Here is a 15,435-nt window from a genome sequence, read left to right as displayed (position 1 = left end):
GGGTATGACTTATTTGAATTAAAGAAGGAAAGCATTCTGTAACTAGAAGAATCACTCTGGTTTGTGTCGTCCGCATTCGAAATAGTCCTCAGCCCTATATCTCTATGGTAAATTGGAATCCGCTACAATGAACCTCAATCCCAATATTTCCTTTGTCCAAGGCCTCAAGGAGCCCCCTCTTTGGCTCATAACTCTGGGCACATTCATCGATGAGCAAGCTTCACACTTTGAAGACCGTCCAGCAGCCATCTTCCCATGGCAATCCGTCCGTCTCTCGTACCGACAGCTAGCAGATCGAAGCAAGATTCTTGCGAAGGCTATGCTGGAGATGGGTTTACGGAATGGGGACACTGTAGGAATTATGGCTGGGAATTGCTACGAGTATATTGAGGTATTTCTGGGCGGTGGCAGGATTGGGTGTCCTGTTGTGGTTTTGAACAATACCTATACGCCCGAGGAGTTGGTGAATGCTGTGAATAGGAGTTGTAAGTTCCATGTTCTTTTTTTTGCGTATTTTTGAAACCGGTTGGACCGACTTACAAGTTTGTAGCTTGCAAGTTGGTTTTCATGGCTTCGAATATTGGGACTCGAAGCTTGTCCAATCACATCAAGAATCTTCGCGGGGTACACTCGAAGCGCCTTACACTACCGGACCTACGCCGCGTGGTGAACTTTGGAACTATGGGTATAGATGAAGCTGGGGTTGAAATGCAGACCTACAGCACATTTGTCTCTGGAGCCAATTCGATCTTTATGACAGACTCGATGCTCAAACGCGCAGAAAGCTCCGTGAGTCCCGAGAATGTGTTAAATTTACAGTTCACTTCTGGTGAGACTTTCGAATACAACAATTTCCTAGACTCCGACTAAATTGCTCCCTCATAGGAACCACCGGCTCCCCGAAAGCTGCTATGCTCACGCACGTGTAAGTTTGAAAGACCCAGCGAGGACATATATGACAGTGTTGATTCTTGACCGAGTAGAAACCTTTTGAACAACGGTAGATTCGTGGGCGATGCAATGCATCTTACCCCAGAGGATGTCATCTGCTGTCCACCTCCACTGTTCCACTGCTTCGGTCTCGTGTTAGGGTTCCTCTCCTCATTCACACATGGAAGCTCAATCGTCTTCCCATCTGACTTTTTCGACGTGAAAAAGGTCGTGGATGCAGTAATCAGCGAAGACGCAACAGTACTTTTGGGCGTTCCCACAATGTACGTTTCAGAGCTAGAAGTGATTTCCAAAACAGGACAGAAACCGCGTCGTCTAAGGACGGGTCTTGCATCTGGCTCTGCTGTGTCACAAGGTTTAATGCATGAGTTGAGAGAGAAGATGGGGGTTGAGAAGATGTTGATTGCGTATGGAATGACAGAGACGAGTCCGGTTACATTCATCACATCTATTGACGATGATGATGTGAAAAGGACTACAACTGTCGGGAGAGTTCTTCCTCACACAGCCGCAAAGGTCGTTGATAATGAAGGGAGGATTGTTGCTAGAGGTGAGAGGGGTGAGCTTTGTACTAGTGGGTTCGTTTTGCAGAAAGGGTACTGGGAAAACGAGGAAAAGACAAAAGAGGCTATGAGGCGGGATGAGAATGGTGTTTTGTGGATGCACACTGGTGATGAAGCCTTTCTTGATCAAGATGGCTACGCACATATTACTGGTCGTATCAAGGATCTTATCATTCGAGGTAAGACGTCGATAAATCCGGCTTATAGCTTTTTCGCTAACAAGACCCAGGCGGAGAAAATATCTTCCCGCGTGAGATCGAAGAACGACTCATGTTTCATCTATCTATAAGTGAGGCTAGCGTGGTTGGTATTAAGGACGAGAAATACGGGGAAGTCGTTGGCGCCTTTTTGAAGGTCGTTGAAGGAGTCCCTAGGATTTCTGATGAGGAGGTGAAACAGTGGGTGAGTGAGAAGCTAGGTCGACACAAAGCTCCTCAGTATACCTTTTGGATCGGGAAACAGGGTGTACGAGAAGATTTCCCAAAAACCGGGAGTGGAAAACATCAGAAGCACATTATGCGAGATATTGGAAACCGGTTGGTTGGACGTAGAATTGTCAAGGCAAAGCTTTAGGCAAAGGCTCTTCATTCAACGCTGCCCCGTCTACAGCCATTCAAATACAATTTGCTTTATTACATACATCCTGCCAGTTCGAAATTTCGGAATAGACTCCAGTACGTAATCTTAAAAAAAACTTCGGGAATATCGAAACAGCCTCGTACATATGACAAGCCTGTCGATTTCTATGGATATCTCACGTTAAACTCCAGCTAGTCGTTGACGCACAGACTGATATTGAACACCTAAAGGTGACTATTTCCTGTATTCTTCTCAGTCCCTTCAATGCCAACCGGCCAATTCTTTCTGTCCCCTACCGGTCCGGCCCGGAGATATGTAACGTAGTTTGGCTTCCCGCAAAGTGGAGCGTGGAAGTTTGCGGGGAAACTCATCGGTCCGAAGGGGCCAGGAGCAGGGTTCCAACTGCGCGGTGTAGTATCACGTCAGCCTGAGTCAGATAACTTAGCCGAGGTCTACAAAGTTGTGTCGAAGCTATCTTTGAGTAAGAAAAAATTCAAAGCGTACGAGATACAACAAACATCTCTCATAGCGGCATCCACTATGACCGTGCAGAGCACTCCTCCGACTGTCCGAATTGTGGAAGTAGGGCCGAGGGATGGACTGCAGAACATCCGCGAGGCCATTTCTACTCCTATTAAACTGGAATTGATTCGTCGCCTTGAAGAGACTGGTCTTGATACCATTGAGTTGACATCGGTGGTTTCGCCTAAGGCTATTCCTCAATTGGCGGATTGTCGTGAAGTACTTGGGAGTCCTCTGGTAAAGCACCTGGTTAGCAAGTCTCACTTGAGGCTACCTGTTCTGGTGCCGAATGTGAAGGGGTTGAACATTGCTATTCAACATGGTGTGAACGAAATCGCTGTCTTCATCAGTGCGACTGAAGGGTTCAGCAAGGCAAATATCAACTGCACTGTTGAACAGGCCATCGAAAGAGCGAGGCATGTAGCTTCGCTGGCATTGAAATCCAACCTCTCTGTGAGAGGGTAAGTCAACTTATCTATCGTCTACGTGCTCCCAATTTGACTAGGGACAGTTATGTATCTTGCATCTTCGCAGACCCATATGACGGTCCCACATCTCCAGCATCCGTCCTCCACTGTGTAAAAGAACTCCTCGACGCGGGATGCTACGAAGTCAGTCTGGGTGATACACTCGGCACAGGCTCACCAGCAAATGTCCGTAGCTTGTTAAAATACCTGGTCCGCGACGGAATCGCTCTTAGCAAAATTGCGGGCCATTTTCACGATACATACGGGCAAGCAGTGGCAAATGTCTGGGAAGCGTACAATTGCGGGCTTCGAGTCTTTGACAGCAGTGTCGCAGGTCTGGGCGGATGCCCATTCGCACCTGGTGCCAGTGGGAATGTCGCATCTGAGGACCTGGTATATATGTTCCACAATGCAGGAATCAGCACCGGTATTGATCTACCGAAATTAGTCGAGACTGGGGTCTGGATCTCAGAAACCATTTCAAAGCCCCATTCCAGTCGAGTCGGCACGGCACTCTCCATAAAGAGCAAAGCAGCCACATCGGCCGCTGCAAGTATGAGAAAGAAATCATCGATTCAATGGGACGTGTTCTCTGAAACTGAAGGACTCCAGCTTTTCCGATCAGGTGTGAATCTAAAAATAGTCCTCAACCGTCCGAAAAACGGCAACGCTTTGACAGCATCGATGATGTCAGATATGACATCCGCTATTACAGCCGCAAGTCAACATCCTCAAACATCACGAATAATAATAACAGCAGTGGGGAAATTCTTCTGCACGGGAATGGATCTCGGAAAGGAGAGTACACCTGTTGCACAGGGCGACTCCACAAGCAAGGCCCAATTCGAGAGACTGACGAGTTTATTCGAGGCTCTCGACCAGTCTCCCAAAGTAACTATCGCTTGTATGAATGGGCCTGCATTTGGTGGTGGTGTCGGGCTTGCCTTTGCCTGTGATATTCGACTAGCTGCGCGAAACGCGGCAGTAACATTGAGTGAGGCGAAACTGGGTCTTTGTCCAGCGACGATATCGAAGTATGTCATTCGAGAATGGGGTATTTCGTTTGCGCGCGAGGCGATGTTATCGGCACGTCCTGTTACTATTGACGAGTTGAAGACTAAGGGGCTTGTTTCTGATGTTGCTGATACTCCGGAGCAGCTGGGTACTCGGTTGGATGGGTTCCTGGCGCAGTTAAAGGTTGCATCTCCTGATGCGTCGCGAATGTCAAAGGAGCTTGTGAGACTTGCGTGGGCTCATGCCGGTACTGAAAAGCAGGCTCATGGAATTCGGGGATTGTTTGAGGAGATGATGGGTGCTAATGCAGATGGAGCGTATGGAGTGAAAGAATTTCAGGCAGGGAGGAGGGTCGATTGGGATGCATTTACATTGGGGTTGTCGAAGCCCAAGTTGTAAGGATATAGTTTGAGTGATTGATTTGATGTTAGTAGGATTTCAACCAATACGAGGTATACGATATGAAATTACAAGACATAGTAAATATAGTGAAGCACCGTGTTCCCCAAAGAGGTAGCTTCTTCAATATGGCCTGCTGTACACTTTAGAAACACTCGATGAATCAATGAGATCTCATCTTAATCAAGTAAGACGAGTAGACCGAAGACCATAGCCGAAAAGAAATGCAAATGCGCCTTGTGAACCAAAGAAGAGACGATCAGATAGTTAAAGCAAGAATGTCCGAGAATTCTACAGGAAAAGGAAGTCAGCACCGACCTGGAGACCAGCGGTGCCGTTGGTGCTAGTGCCGAAGGCGGAACTCCTGGTGAAAGTACCGGTAGCGTTGGAGCTGGAGTCGAAGCCAGCCTCAGCATTGCCGGAGGAGGAAGTACCAGCGGTGTGGCCACCCTCGCCGCTGAAACCAACCCCCTTGCCAGCATCCTGGGTCAGGTACTGCTTGTCAGGGACAGGGATGGTTGAATGACCATCGGGCCTAGCCATAGTGACAGTAGCGACTCAACTCAAATAACAAGGTTGAGCTTAGGCATGAATCCGCCGCCCGTACATATCGGTCTTTTGTGGCCGCATATTATTCATTTATGGTGCCTGGCTGTTACTCTCGGCCACTGTGGCAGCCCATGATCTTGCCGGAGGTTTTGCATGGGATCAGGGATGTGTTGACCTCCACTCTGGTCCCAAAGTCTTGAACTGAAAAGCTGATCGCTGTTTCTTGGGAGTTACTGGGAAGGGACTTGGGAGCGCCTCCACGGGTCGGCCTGCCATTAGTCCGGGGTTAGTTCTCGCTCGGTACATAACCAGAATCAGCAACTTTTCCTTTACATTTCACCTGTGGATCAAGTCAGGTCAGGTATATGAATTCGTTATCACTATTCAAACGCAATTTACACATGTACGTTTTGTATCAATCCAGATCCGAAGCAGATAAATTGCGTTCTCAAAATTGAAAGAGGACCTCAAATAACACAGACTAAATTAGAATATTTCAGAGTGCTCAACAGGTGCTTAAACTCGTTTTGCCAGCTACTATAAGGACCAAGAAAAACGGGATTCAAGCTTGTCATCTGTTCCTATAAGTGTCCAAGAAGACACTCATCACACCCATGGCTTCCACTTGCTCTCTTCTGAATCCAGACGCTTCTTACCACCAAGCCGGTTACGAGTCCAGTTGCTCAGTTTCTTGATTAACATCCATCGTAATAGCGAAAACAAGCCCGTGGATGCAGTATTCTCAAGGAGCAGAGCTCAGCCCTTCCGCCGAAACCCATCTAGACATCCCCTTCGGATGTCTTCTTATCATTGAAGCCCTTTATAATGGTTGACAAATCTCCCATAGGTAGCCAGAAGGGAAAGTCCACTGCTAGCAGTATGAGGGAGAGAAATATGTACCAGCCCATAAGACTAACTACCAGTAGCAAAATGGCACCGACATGCTGATATGTGGCAGCAGCAGCAGCAAGACCACTTGCCAGTGCGAAAAAAGCAGCTGCAAGGCAACAAACTAGGGTAAATGCGTCAGTAGTGCCTTCTTTGTAAGATCGGAATGTTCGTTTACCTGATGGTGTTAGGGTCAGGAAAACCATAAAAAAGACTAGATTTGTGCGGAGGCTCGCGATAGTGAAGAAGGCTACAACGATGGCCAAGGTCACTAGGAAGAACCCAAAGGTAGCGAAGAAAGCAGGCTCAACGAGTCCTTCAGCTGGTACTTTGGGGTCCGGAGAATACACGGCAGATGCTCCAGTGGTAGGATCGATTGCGGTACCAAATGCCAGCCAAAAGCCGCCAAATAGGAAAAATACAACGGCGGGGAAGGTATTCCCTGATAGGCGATCGAAATTAGCGACATGCAGACATAGGATATGGTATATAAGCGAAGTTTACCTAAAATCCATTCCCCGATTGCTCCAAGAAACTGAGTAACTCCACCGACATACAGGTATGCTCCTCTAATCAATGGTCAGAATTGGACGTATATATGGAAACGTTAGCCTACAGATTGGCGGCTCCAAGCCCACCCGCACCTTGCCATCCAAGTAAGGCCATCGACAATGATGTCGAGCACATGAGAAAGCCTCCTAAAGCGATCGGTGTTGGGTTCCCAAATGTCTGCCGGAGATGACCTTTGACACGGTTCTGAGGGGCCAAATACAGCTGTTCAAACAGCTCCGCTGGTAATTGAACGCTCCCAGCAGTGCGCATCCGCTGGAGAAAGTCATTATTATCCTCGATATATCCTTGCTGAGCGGTTTCCAAGGCCGACTTCTGATTTTGAGACATTAATGATGGTTGTCGAGGGTGCGAATGATTATGACGGATATTTATTGGAGAGATGAAGGGCGCTGGAGGCTATCTTTAAAACATATAATGCAGCTTTGACAAGATCACTGGGCGTTCTTGCAGATCAACTGTGGGTGCGGTATAGCCCTTGATCTTGACCCCAGATCCGGTCCGGAATCTATGTGGGGGATCCGAAGTGCACAGATGAGCTCGGCCCAGACTACAGAGCTTATATGACCCATTCTCGTGGCACAACATATACATGCACGAGAAATAGACGTGTATGGGGTCTACCTTTTTCTCATGAACTATGTGGACACACGCAAGATGGAGTAACAAGGCATGGCACTGGATAAGTTACAAGAAAATATTTTTGTTTGGCGCGCGGAATCTTCAGTTATCCGTCTAATGTTGTGATTGTTACAATTAGTGTCGTTTATGTGCGTCTGAGCATGCTTTATTTACCGCAAAGTTTCTGATTCGCGTGATGTGAGCGCGTACCCCCGCCCGATTCTAACTTAAGTTCAGATGCGAGAAGATCCTTACTGATAGAGGCTGTTATGTTACTTTAGGAAGCTTTGTAAAGCCCCACTTCCACATTTCGACGACGAAAGCGATCCCCAAATTGTATCGGACCGAACCCCACACAACTCTAACAACTTTAGCCTATCCGCGCGGACCGACGCCATTGTTACTGTCAGAACATGACTGTAAGGGGAGCGTTGTCAGCCGTGATCAAACGATAGAAAATCGATCGACAAATTAATCTACGATCGAATTACCTCATCGTGATGGCGGCCACTTTGGATGAAAAATAAAGACTATCGCAGACGTCGTTTTGAAACCACTTGTGGATATACTTGGCGAGGATGAGACGTTAGACAGATGACCTGACAAAATGCCGTTCGCTGGTCTGCGGCAGGTCCCCGCATCTGAGCAAGTGAGAGAAGAAGGCTCCAGGATTATCTAATTAGAGAACCCTAAAAGTTTTAGATCTTTGGGCGTTAATTACCTCTTCGACGCGAATGGAAGTGCGGACACAAAAAAAGATACAAGGTATCTAGACAATGATAAGGTGTACATGGGCCGTGTCATGGAATCAAAAGTAACCAATTGCACGGCCTAACTCAACTTTATTGAGACTACTGTGTGAACCAAATTCGTTCTTGTAAATACCCCAATGGAGGACCGAATACCTCTTGTCTTATACTATCCCTTATAATTGCACAGATACTATGGCTACGCAATCGGGTTGATCTCCTCTGCTATTTCATATGCGGTAGAAATCGCTGGTTGGGACTTTTGTTTATTAACAAACACAGTGAACTGAATTATTGAGAAGCGCTACTTCCCGGTTCGTTCCTAGCAGCATTTGTGCCCTCTCTGTCTTATCAATAAAATCTTAGAATATGCCATCATCACCCTTCCAAGTAGTTTCCTAGACCCAAAGCTCCTGGACTCTGGGGAACATGCTACAAGGAACTGTACTAATACATAGCTATGCATATTCCCTAGTATATAGTTCAATTCAATTGTGTTTGTGATTGAGATGCTTCAAACTTTGGGACGTTGAGGAAATGGATGGCGTTGTGTATGGAGGGCTCAATTCAGGGTCTTACCACTGCCAGTTACAGAAATTCAGGACTTTTATATGATGTCGCTTGAATTAATGCCCACTCCGTTGATTCGCAAGCCGATCATATAATCATTCGGTACTTTCATCTAGCGGTAAAGGTCGTGACGTCAACGGCGACGCTGGAAGTTCTGGTGGGCTAGCCCTCCGTAGAAGGCTCGAATACGGCGGGATCATCAAGAGCCCGGCTTAATTCATCTTTTGTTACCACGTCCCAGCTCGCTGAGTAAGCGAATACATCCGTCTGATTCTGAACTTAGCCGGTCCAAGTCTTCAACAGCTCCCTTGGACGTTAAGTAGAACAGTGAATTTGATGTTTATGTTGCTTTTGAAGGTTGAAGGATCCTAGATGTGGGCGGTATAGGCTCGAAATCCGAGTATGTTCAAATCTTCAAGGAAAATAAGTCGAGTATTGAAGGAATGCCTCATCAATTTCTGGTGTCTTATCACCAATGCGACTCATCTCCGCATAGTTGAAATTTCCATACGCCCAATCGTCCGAGATAGGATCAGTGACAATCGCAGCTGAGGATTCAATGGGGGTTTCACTTTCAGGCATCATGGACGTAGCTTGGATATTGGTTGTTGAGCTCAGAACTGGGTTAGGTTGAAGATTTAGATGAATGGTAATGGGCTCTACCATCGAAGGCAAGGTTTGGCCTATCTTCGTAAACAGAAGAGGAAGAAGTCTTCGCCGGCCTCCTGGTAAATCATGAATGAGAGAAGAGAAATGTTTGAGATAGTCTTGCGGGCCAAGCTTGAATCCTGACGAACGAAGCCCAGCCGCCGACAGGCATGCCATCACGTCGATCAAGGTGCACGCGACCTCAAATATCTTCTCGATCTGCAACTAATTAGATTAACCTTCAGAAGTGAATACATAAAATGACATACCAGACCAATCCCGTGAGTTTCCATACTCTGCCGGGACAATTTCCATGTTGCGAGGCAGAGGTCCTGAGCAATAAGCAACGGGTAGCGGAAATCCATGCATTCATGAGAAGGATTGGTGGACAAAAACCCAGCAGTGGTAGATAATTGCCATATCATAATGCGTAGCCATTGTTGGGATACTCTCAGGTCAGCCATGATTACATCCGGCAAGTCAAGATCTGCAGGCACTGCGTTTTGGATGCGTTCCTCGAGGACAACAAGGGATTCGATCGAGCATGTCGTATGAGTGCCATTCCAGTGACCCAGGAACCCTTCATCAAATGGGCGATAAAGATTGGTCAAACATCGAAATCCCACGGCCGATGCCTCTGGATGAGGGTCATCTTCCAACTGGGGGCTTTGTGGTGTGACCTGGAGAGTAATTGGTCTATGTCGTCGGATAGCATGAGCTCTGTCAAAGATCAGCATGATTCATACCGGTAGTTTCGGTCAATTACCTTTCTGAAACTACTAATAACCAAAATAATTTGCCTTCCAAGGAGGGATCAGCGTCGTCTGCTTGCGCTGAGGTGGCTTGGCTCTCAAGCGCACTGGCCGTATAAAGCGTTGTAGCCTCGCGGAGGAAGTAATAAGCATGTCTTTGATTTCCTAAACCAATATGGCAGCCATAGAGAAGGAAGGCGATGATAATGTTTTGTCGTACAGGATCCGTGAAAGGGTCGAGGTGCTTTCGAGCTTCGGTGGCCTCTTCAACCAATGAGTTGCGATGATCTTCCGAAAACAATGTGTCATGATGGCGAGATGTTTGTTCCACAGCAAATCCAGTTTGGGTGACGACAAAGGCGCAAAACGCAGTGACCAAACAGTAAGAATGAAGACAGGTATCAGCCTTCTCTACCTGCTTCTGAAAGCCACTGGGTTGCAAAATGGGCACTGTACCTCTCATGCGAGAGAAAAAGTATTCTGAACAAGCATTGATAAGTTCAAGCCCCAGAAGATCTGGAGTCCTTGCAAAGTGGCATCTGCCTGGGGGTTTAGGTGATCGTGCGACCAGAGGCGTGGACGGAGAAGTGTTCAAACGGGGAGCTAGAGCCTGTTCCACCTCTTTTGATCTGAGCTCACTTAAAATGTTGGCCGTCTGGCCCTGGCGTCCCTTTCTCTGGCGTTGTATAGATGTTCGGCAGACCAGGCCGGCAGCTCGGCATTGCTTGCAAGGTCGCGGAGATATGCATTTGACCTTTCTCCGACGACAGGCATCGCATGCCTGTTTTGGAGGATCATTAGAATGACTTGCATCAGACAAATCCATGCCTTCGTGGAATCCGGGGATGCGGAGGGAAGTCGGAGAGAAGCCGGGACAAACCCGGGAGGTTGTGCGTTCTTGGCGGCGCAGTATAGCCCCACAGGTGGTTCGGTCAATTTACGAGTGAATTGGCAATTGTACCTGTGCAAATTAGAGAATTAGAGAGTATATACAACCCTAGCCCAATGAGCTTGCCGTAGAAATTACTTGCTCAACTCACGCCTATCATGGTGAATAGGTTCAACCCCTTGGATATTTGGACTACACGACCACAAACTATGTCGCCTTTGGAATCAAAAAATGTACAAAAGTGATGTATTATGGAGACTTCTGAGTCCGAAAAAGACTGTCCCAATAATTTATACGTATGTAGACATAGATCACCTGTAAAACATCAAACATACACCCTGCCTTCAAAAGGCCCCAGTGTCTCCAGAGACGAGCTATCATAGTTGCTCACCAGCAAACTTTTGCCCACAGTTTTCTTAGCCTGCGTAAATGGCTGAGATGCTGCAGTAAAGTTTAGAACAACCAATGCCTGTCTATCATCCCTTGATTTCACAAAGCAGAAGGTCTCTTGGTTTTCATAGTCGAGCACTTCAAACGCACCGTGGATAAACAAGTCTCGATACTTTTTTCTCAGACGCAACACATTTTTCCAGAATGACAGCACACTACATGGGTCATTCTCTTGTTTTTTGACATTGATCTCATTGGAAAGATCATGAGCTCGCATCCATGGCTTTCCAGTAGTGAAGCCAGCATGCTCAGAGCCATCCCACTGCATAGGCAGCCGAGAATGGTCACGAGCCAGGATACGTAGACCATCCATGATGCGCTCTTTGCGCTTGGGATCATCTCCACTCGCACTTCGTCGCTCTGCTTCCCGGTAGTACCCCAGCCCTTCGATATCCTTGTATTCATCAATTGACCAATCGCGAGGAGCGTTAATCATGCCAATCTCCTGGCCCTGGTAGATGAACAATGTCCCAGTCATGGTAACCATCATCAGGGCCAGCATTTTGGCAGATATCTCCCGGAACGCGGGTGCATCAGACCCGAAACGAGAGACAGAGCGACCGTTGTCGTGATTTTCACAGAAAGCAGTGGTCCAGCCATCTGTTCCCTCGATGAAAGATTGCCATTTCTCCACTATGGACTTCATCTTCGTCAATTTCCAGGGATGGAAGATGTATTTCTCTTCCAGACTGGGTCCCATGCCGATGTGTCCAATGTCCAAATGGAACACCATGCTCAGCTCCTTGGCTGATGCGCCGACATATTCTAGGACATTTTTGGGATCGGGAGTATTGGCCAGCTCGCCAACCGTCATCACGTCTCCGTATGGAGCAAACGACTCGTCGTACATTTCTCGCAAGAATTCATGGATTCGAGGTCCGTTACACCACATTTGGATAGCTGGCTGTATATCGCTCTTTGGATCCGTGACTGGGGCATCGGGGAAGTTTGTATGCTTGCTATACTTGTTGACAGTGTCGACTCGGAAGCCATCGACACCCTTGTCTAGCCAGAACCGAACTGCGCTGTTGTAGATAGCTTCGCGCGTAGCTCTGTTGTCCCAGTTGAGGTCGGGTTGCTCTTTTGCGTAGAGGTGAAGGTAGTATTCTTGTGTTGTCTCATCCCAAGTCCCTGTATGGCAGTTAGTTGATATTCCACAACATAGTACATATTACTTACAAGTACTCCCTGCGAAGTATCCCCGGTAGTTACTCGGCGGCACCCTATTTCCAGCCTCATCATATCGCGGAGGACGCCAAAAATACCAGTCACGTTTCTCATTGTCCTTGCTACTGCGACTCTCCTTGAACCAGGCATGTTCGTCACTGGAGTGATTGACCACAAGATCCAAAATCAGCTTCATGCCTCGCTGGTGACATGCCTCAACGAGATCCTCCACATCTTTCACAGTACCGTAGGCAGGCAACACCTTCTCATAATTGGATACATCGTAGCCCATATCATGCATGGGCGAGTCATACATCGGAGACAGCCACACCACATCTATGCCGAGCGAGTGAAGGTAGGGGACTTTCTCAACTACACCGGGGATATCACCCCAGCCATCACCGTTGGAGTCATAAAAAGATGCTGGGTAGACCTAACATCAGGCCATTAGTATCATAAGTGCAATAACTCCACTCAATAACCAACCTGATAGACTGTCGCCTCCTTCCACCAGTTATTTGTCCCAGTCGGGACAGTGTCTTGTGCGTGTGGTGACATGGCTGACCTATTTTGTTCCAAGCACACTCTCACCTCTTATAGACTTTTTCCCCTTCGGCCCTGACTCGGCCCAGAGTGAGGAGATTCCTGCCAAGCCACCGACATACATCGCATCTCCGAGTAGCGGCCGACTTGCCCCCGACAGACAGCTTTCAAGAACGCTGATTTGCTGCGGTTGGACCTCCACACTTCGGCTTCCCCAGTTTTCTCCAAATTCTTCGTGACAGCTTCTTCCCCGGATCTGTGATGTGCGTGGTCTGCACCATGTTTATGTTTCGCGGCTTTGATATAAATTTGCGGATTTCCCCGTTCTTTCGGCTTTGACTATGCCCGATGTACCAGGTCTATTTGAATCCCTTCAATTAGATCCTTGATCTAAGACTTTCATTTGAGGTTTTGCTTGAGCTCAAGCCGCACCAAACCTACCTTATCTTCCATCGAATGGTGTCAATGGACGACACATCTGCCAGAATGGACGACAAGCCCTCGACCGTCCTAGCTGAAGGCCAACATGCAGCCCAGAAGGAGCAGTCCATGACTCTCTGGCAGGCTCTGAAACTATACCCCAAAGCTGTCGGCTGGTCAGTGCTGCTCTCGTCTACCCTGATCATGGAAGGGTATGACCTCGCATTACTGAGTTCCATGTATGCATCGCCCGCTTTCAACAAAAAGTTTGGGCAACTGACAGCCTCGGGAAAATGGGCTGTTCCCGCATCCTGGCAATCCGGCCTGTCAAACGGTGCACGCTGCGGTGAAGTCATTGGACTTTTGATAAACGGTCTAGTCTCGGAGCGCCTTGGCTATCGTCGTACTATGATCTACGCCTTGGCCACCATCACAGCGGTCATCTTCCTCTTCTTCTTCGCGGTCAACATCCAGATGCTACTGGCAGCGGAGATCCTCGCCGGTATTCCATGGGGTATCTTTCAAACCCTCCCAGCTGCGTACGCCTCGGAAGTCTGTCCGGTAGTTCTCAGACCCTACCTGACGACATTCATCAACATGTGCTGGGTATTCGGACAATTCGTGGCAGTTGGAGTCAACCGTGGGTCCATTTCTCGCGATGATCAATGGGCATACCGCATTCCCTTTGGTGTACAATGGGCCTGGCCACTACCAATCATGATTGGCTGTCTATTCGCACCCGAGTCACCCTGGTGGCATGTTCGACAGGGCAATATACAAGGAGCGCGACGCGCCCTACAACGACTGACATCATCGAAAGACCCCAACTTCAACCCCGAGGAGACAATAGCCATGATCCAGCACACGAACGAGCTAGAAAAGTCTCTTTCGAGCGGAACGACATACTGGGACTGCTTTAAGGGAACAAATCTCCGCCGAACAGAAGTGGTCTGCATAGTATGGCTCGTGCAGACACTATGCGGACAGAATCTAATGGGATACTTCGCCTATTTCTGCGTACAGGCAGGTCTACCAACGGTGCAATCCTTTAATCTATCTCTAGGTCAATACGGCCTCGGAGTCCTAGGCACAATGGGCTCATGGTTCCTCATGTCAATCGCAGGTCGACGCACAATCCACGTGTGCGGCCTAGCATGTCTCTTCATCCTATTAATGATAACCGGCTCGCTATCATTCGCACCGAGCGAGAACAACGCCGCGAAATGGGCCATTGGCGTTATGTTGATCATCTTTACTTTCTGCTACGATATCACCGTCGGCCCGGTTACTTACTCTCTCGTCTCGGAATTATCTTCTACCAGACTCAAGGCAAAGACTATTGTTCTCGCTCGGTGTTTATACAACATTAGCAATATTGTCGTCAACGTCTTGACCAACTACCAATTGAACTCCACCGCGTGGAACTGGGGCGCTCGCTGTGCGTACTTCTGGGCTGGGACTTGTTTAATGGGGCTTGTGTGGGCGTTCTTCCGGTTACCTGAGCCGAAGGGTCGGACGTATGAAGAGTTGGATTTGTTGTTTGAGCGGGGGATTTCTGCGCGCAAATTTGCTTCTACTGTTGTTGATCCGTACGAAGGGGAGACGATTGAAGTGCGTGAAGATCATGTAGATAAAGATTGATTCTGCAGCAAGAAAATATAACTGAATTTCTGTTATGATCTGCTATTATATTGCCCCTTCTAACATTGATCGATACAAGATCTCCATAGACTTGACAAAGGGAGGCGTTCCCGTCAACATATTCTGCCTCTACTTTCGGGTCATCTGGTTATAGACTGACCATGCATGGTAGTTTCGAAGATCACTAATCTCTACACACATCCCTTGCATGCTTTGGATCAGGGAGTCACTTGATGTTTTATAACAGTTCTGGAAATCGCGGAGCATAGTTGAACACCAAATAGTACTTATATAAGACTAAAAAGCAATGCTAACAGATCAAAGCAGTGCGCAAACACCAAAACAGCGTTTAGTAACAGATGAAAACCAAGGACATCTTCGGAGCAGTATACAGAGGATGTAGTGGGTATATGACACAATGCGATCGCGACCGCGAAATACATAGAGGATCAGGTGCATGAAAAAACTCCAAAAAAAGAATCC

General features: G+C 47.8%; 7 protein-coding genes across 7 annotated transcripts; 3 read left to right on the top strand and 4 right to left on the bottom strand.

Annotated features, from left to right (window-relative positions):
- Positions 1–127: 127 nt before the first annotated feature.
- Positions 128–2,087, top strand: N7446_013892 (uncharacterized protein; the record flags this gene model as incomplete). Its single annotated transcript, XM_058522631.1, has 5 exons — positions 128–485; positions 551–829; positions 886–925; positions 984–1,693; positions 1,744–2,087. 5 exons carry the CDS (start codon positions 128–130, stop codon positions 2,085–2,087), a joined length of 1,731 nt encoding a protein of 576 aa, XP_058366108.1.
- Positions 2,088–2,633: 546 nt separating this feature from the next.
- Positions 2,634–4,495, top strand: N7446_013891 (uncharacterized protein; the record flags this gene model as incomplete). Its single annotated transcript, XM_058522630.1, has 2 exons — positions 2,634–3,076; positions 3,127–4,495. 2 exons carry the CDS (start codon positions 2,634–2,636, stop codon positions 4,493–4,495), a joined length of 1,812 nt encoding a protein of 603 aa, XP_058366107.1.
- Positions 4,496–4,786: 291 nt separating this feature from the next.
- On the bottom strand, positions 4,787–5,038 carry N7446_013890 (uncharacterized protein; the record flags this gene model as incomplete). The annotated part of the gene is made up of 1 exon (XM_058522629.1): positions 4,787–5,038. The coding sequence occupies one exon, from the start codon at positions 5,036–5,038 to the stop codon at positions 4,787–4,789; it is 252 nt and encodes an 83-aa protein (XP_058366106.1).
- A 785-nt stretch (positions 5,039–5,823) lies between these two features.
- On the bottom strand, positions 5,824–6,832 carry N7446_013889 (uncharacterized protein; the record flags this gene model as incomplete). The annotated part of the gene is made up of 3 exons (XM_058522628.1): positions 5,824–6,374; positions 6,437–6,501; positions 6,549–6,832. The coding sequence occupies 3 exons, from the start codon at positions 6,830–6,832 to the stop codon at positions 5,824–5,826; spliced, it is 900 nt and encodes a 299-aa protein (XP_058366105.1).
- Positions 6,833–8,856: 2,024 nt separating this feature from the next.
- Positions 8,857–10,668, bottom strand: N7446_013888 (Zn(II)2Cys6 transcription factor domain-containing protein; the record flags this gene model as incomplete). The annotated part of the gene is made up of 3 exons (XM_058522627.1): positions 8,857–9,309; positions 9,360–9,810; positions 9,857–10,668. 3 exons carry the CDS (start codon positions 10,666–10,668, stop codon positions 8,857–8,859), a joined length of 1,716 nt encoding a protein of 571 aa, XP_058366104.1.
- A 388-nt stretch (positions 10,669–11,056) lies between these two features.
- Positions 11,057–12,906, bottom strand: N7446_013887 (alpha-glucosidase; the record flags this gene model as incomplete). Its single annotated transcript, XM_058522626.1, has 3 exons — positions 11,057–12,312; positions 12,361–12,781; positions 12,835–12,906. The coding sequence occupies 3 exons, from the start codon at positions 12,904–12,906 to the stop codon at positions 11,057–11,059; spliced, it is 1,749 nt and encodes a 582-aa protein (XP_058366103.1).
- Positions 12,907–13,347: 441 nt separating this feature from the next.
- Positions 13,348–14,952, top strand: N7446_013886 (putative MFS maltose permease; the record flags this gene model as incomplete). The annotated part of the gene is made up of 1 exon (XM_058522625.1): positions 13,348–14,952. The coding sequence occupies one exon, from the start codon at positions 13,348–13,350 to the stop codon at positions 14,950–14,952; it is 1,605 nt and encodes a 534-aa protein (XP_058366102.1).
- Between the last annotated feature and the right edge of the window lie 483 nt (positions 14,953–15,435).

This window comes from Penicillium canescens (assembly GCF_028828765.1).
Source record: "Penicillium canescens strain IBT 15451 chromosome Unknown utg000011l_segment0_segment0, whole genome shotgun sequence".
Lineage (NCBI taxonomy): Eukaryota > Fungi > Ascomycota > Eurotiomycetes > Eurotiales > Aspergillaceae > Penicillium > Penicillium canescens.
This window is presented reverse-complemented; position numbering and strand designations above follow the sequence as displayed.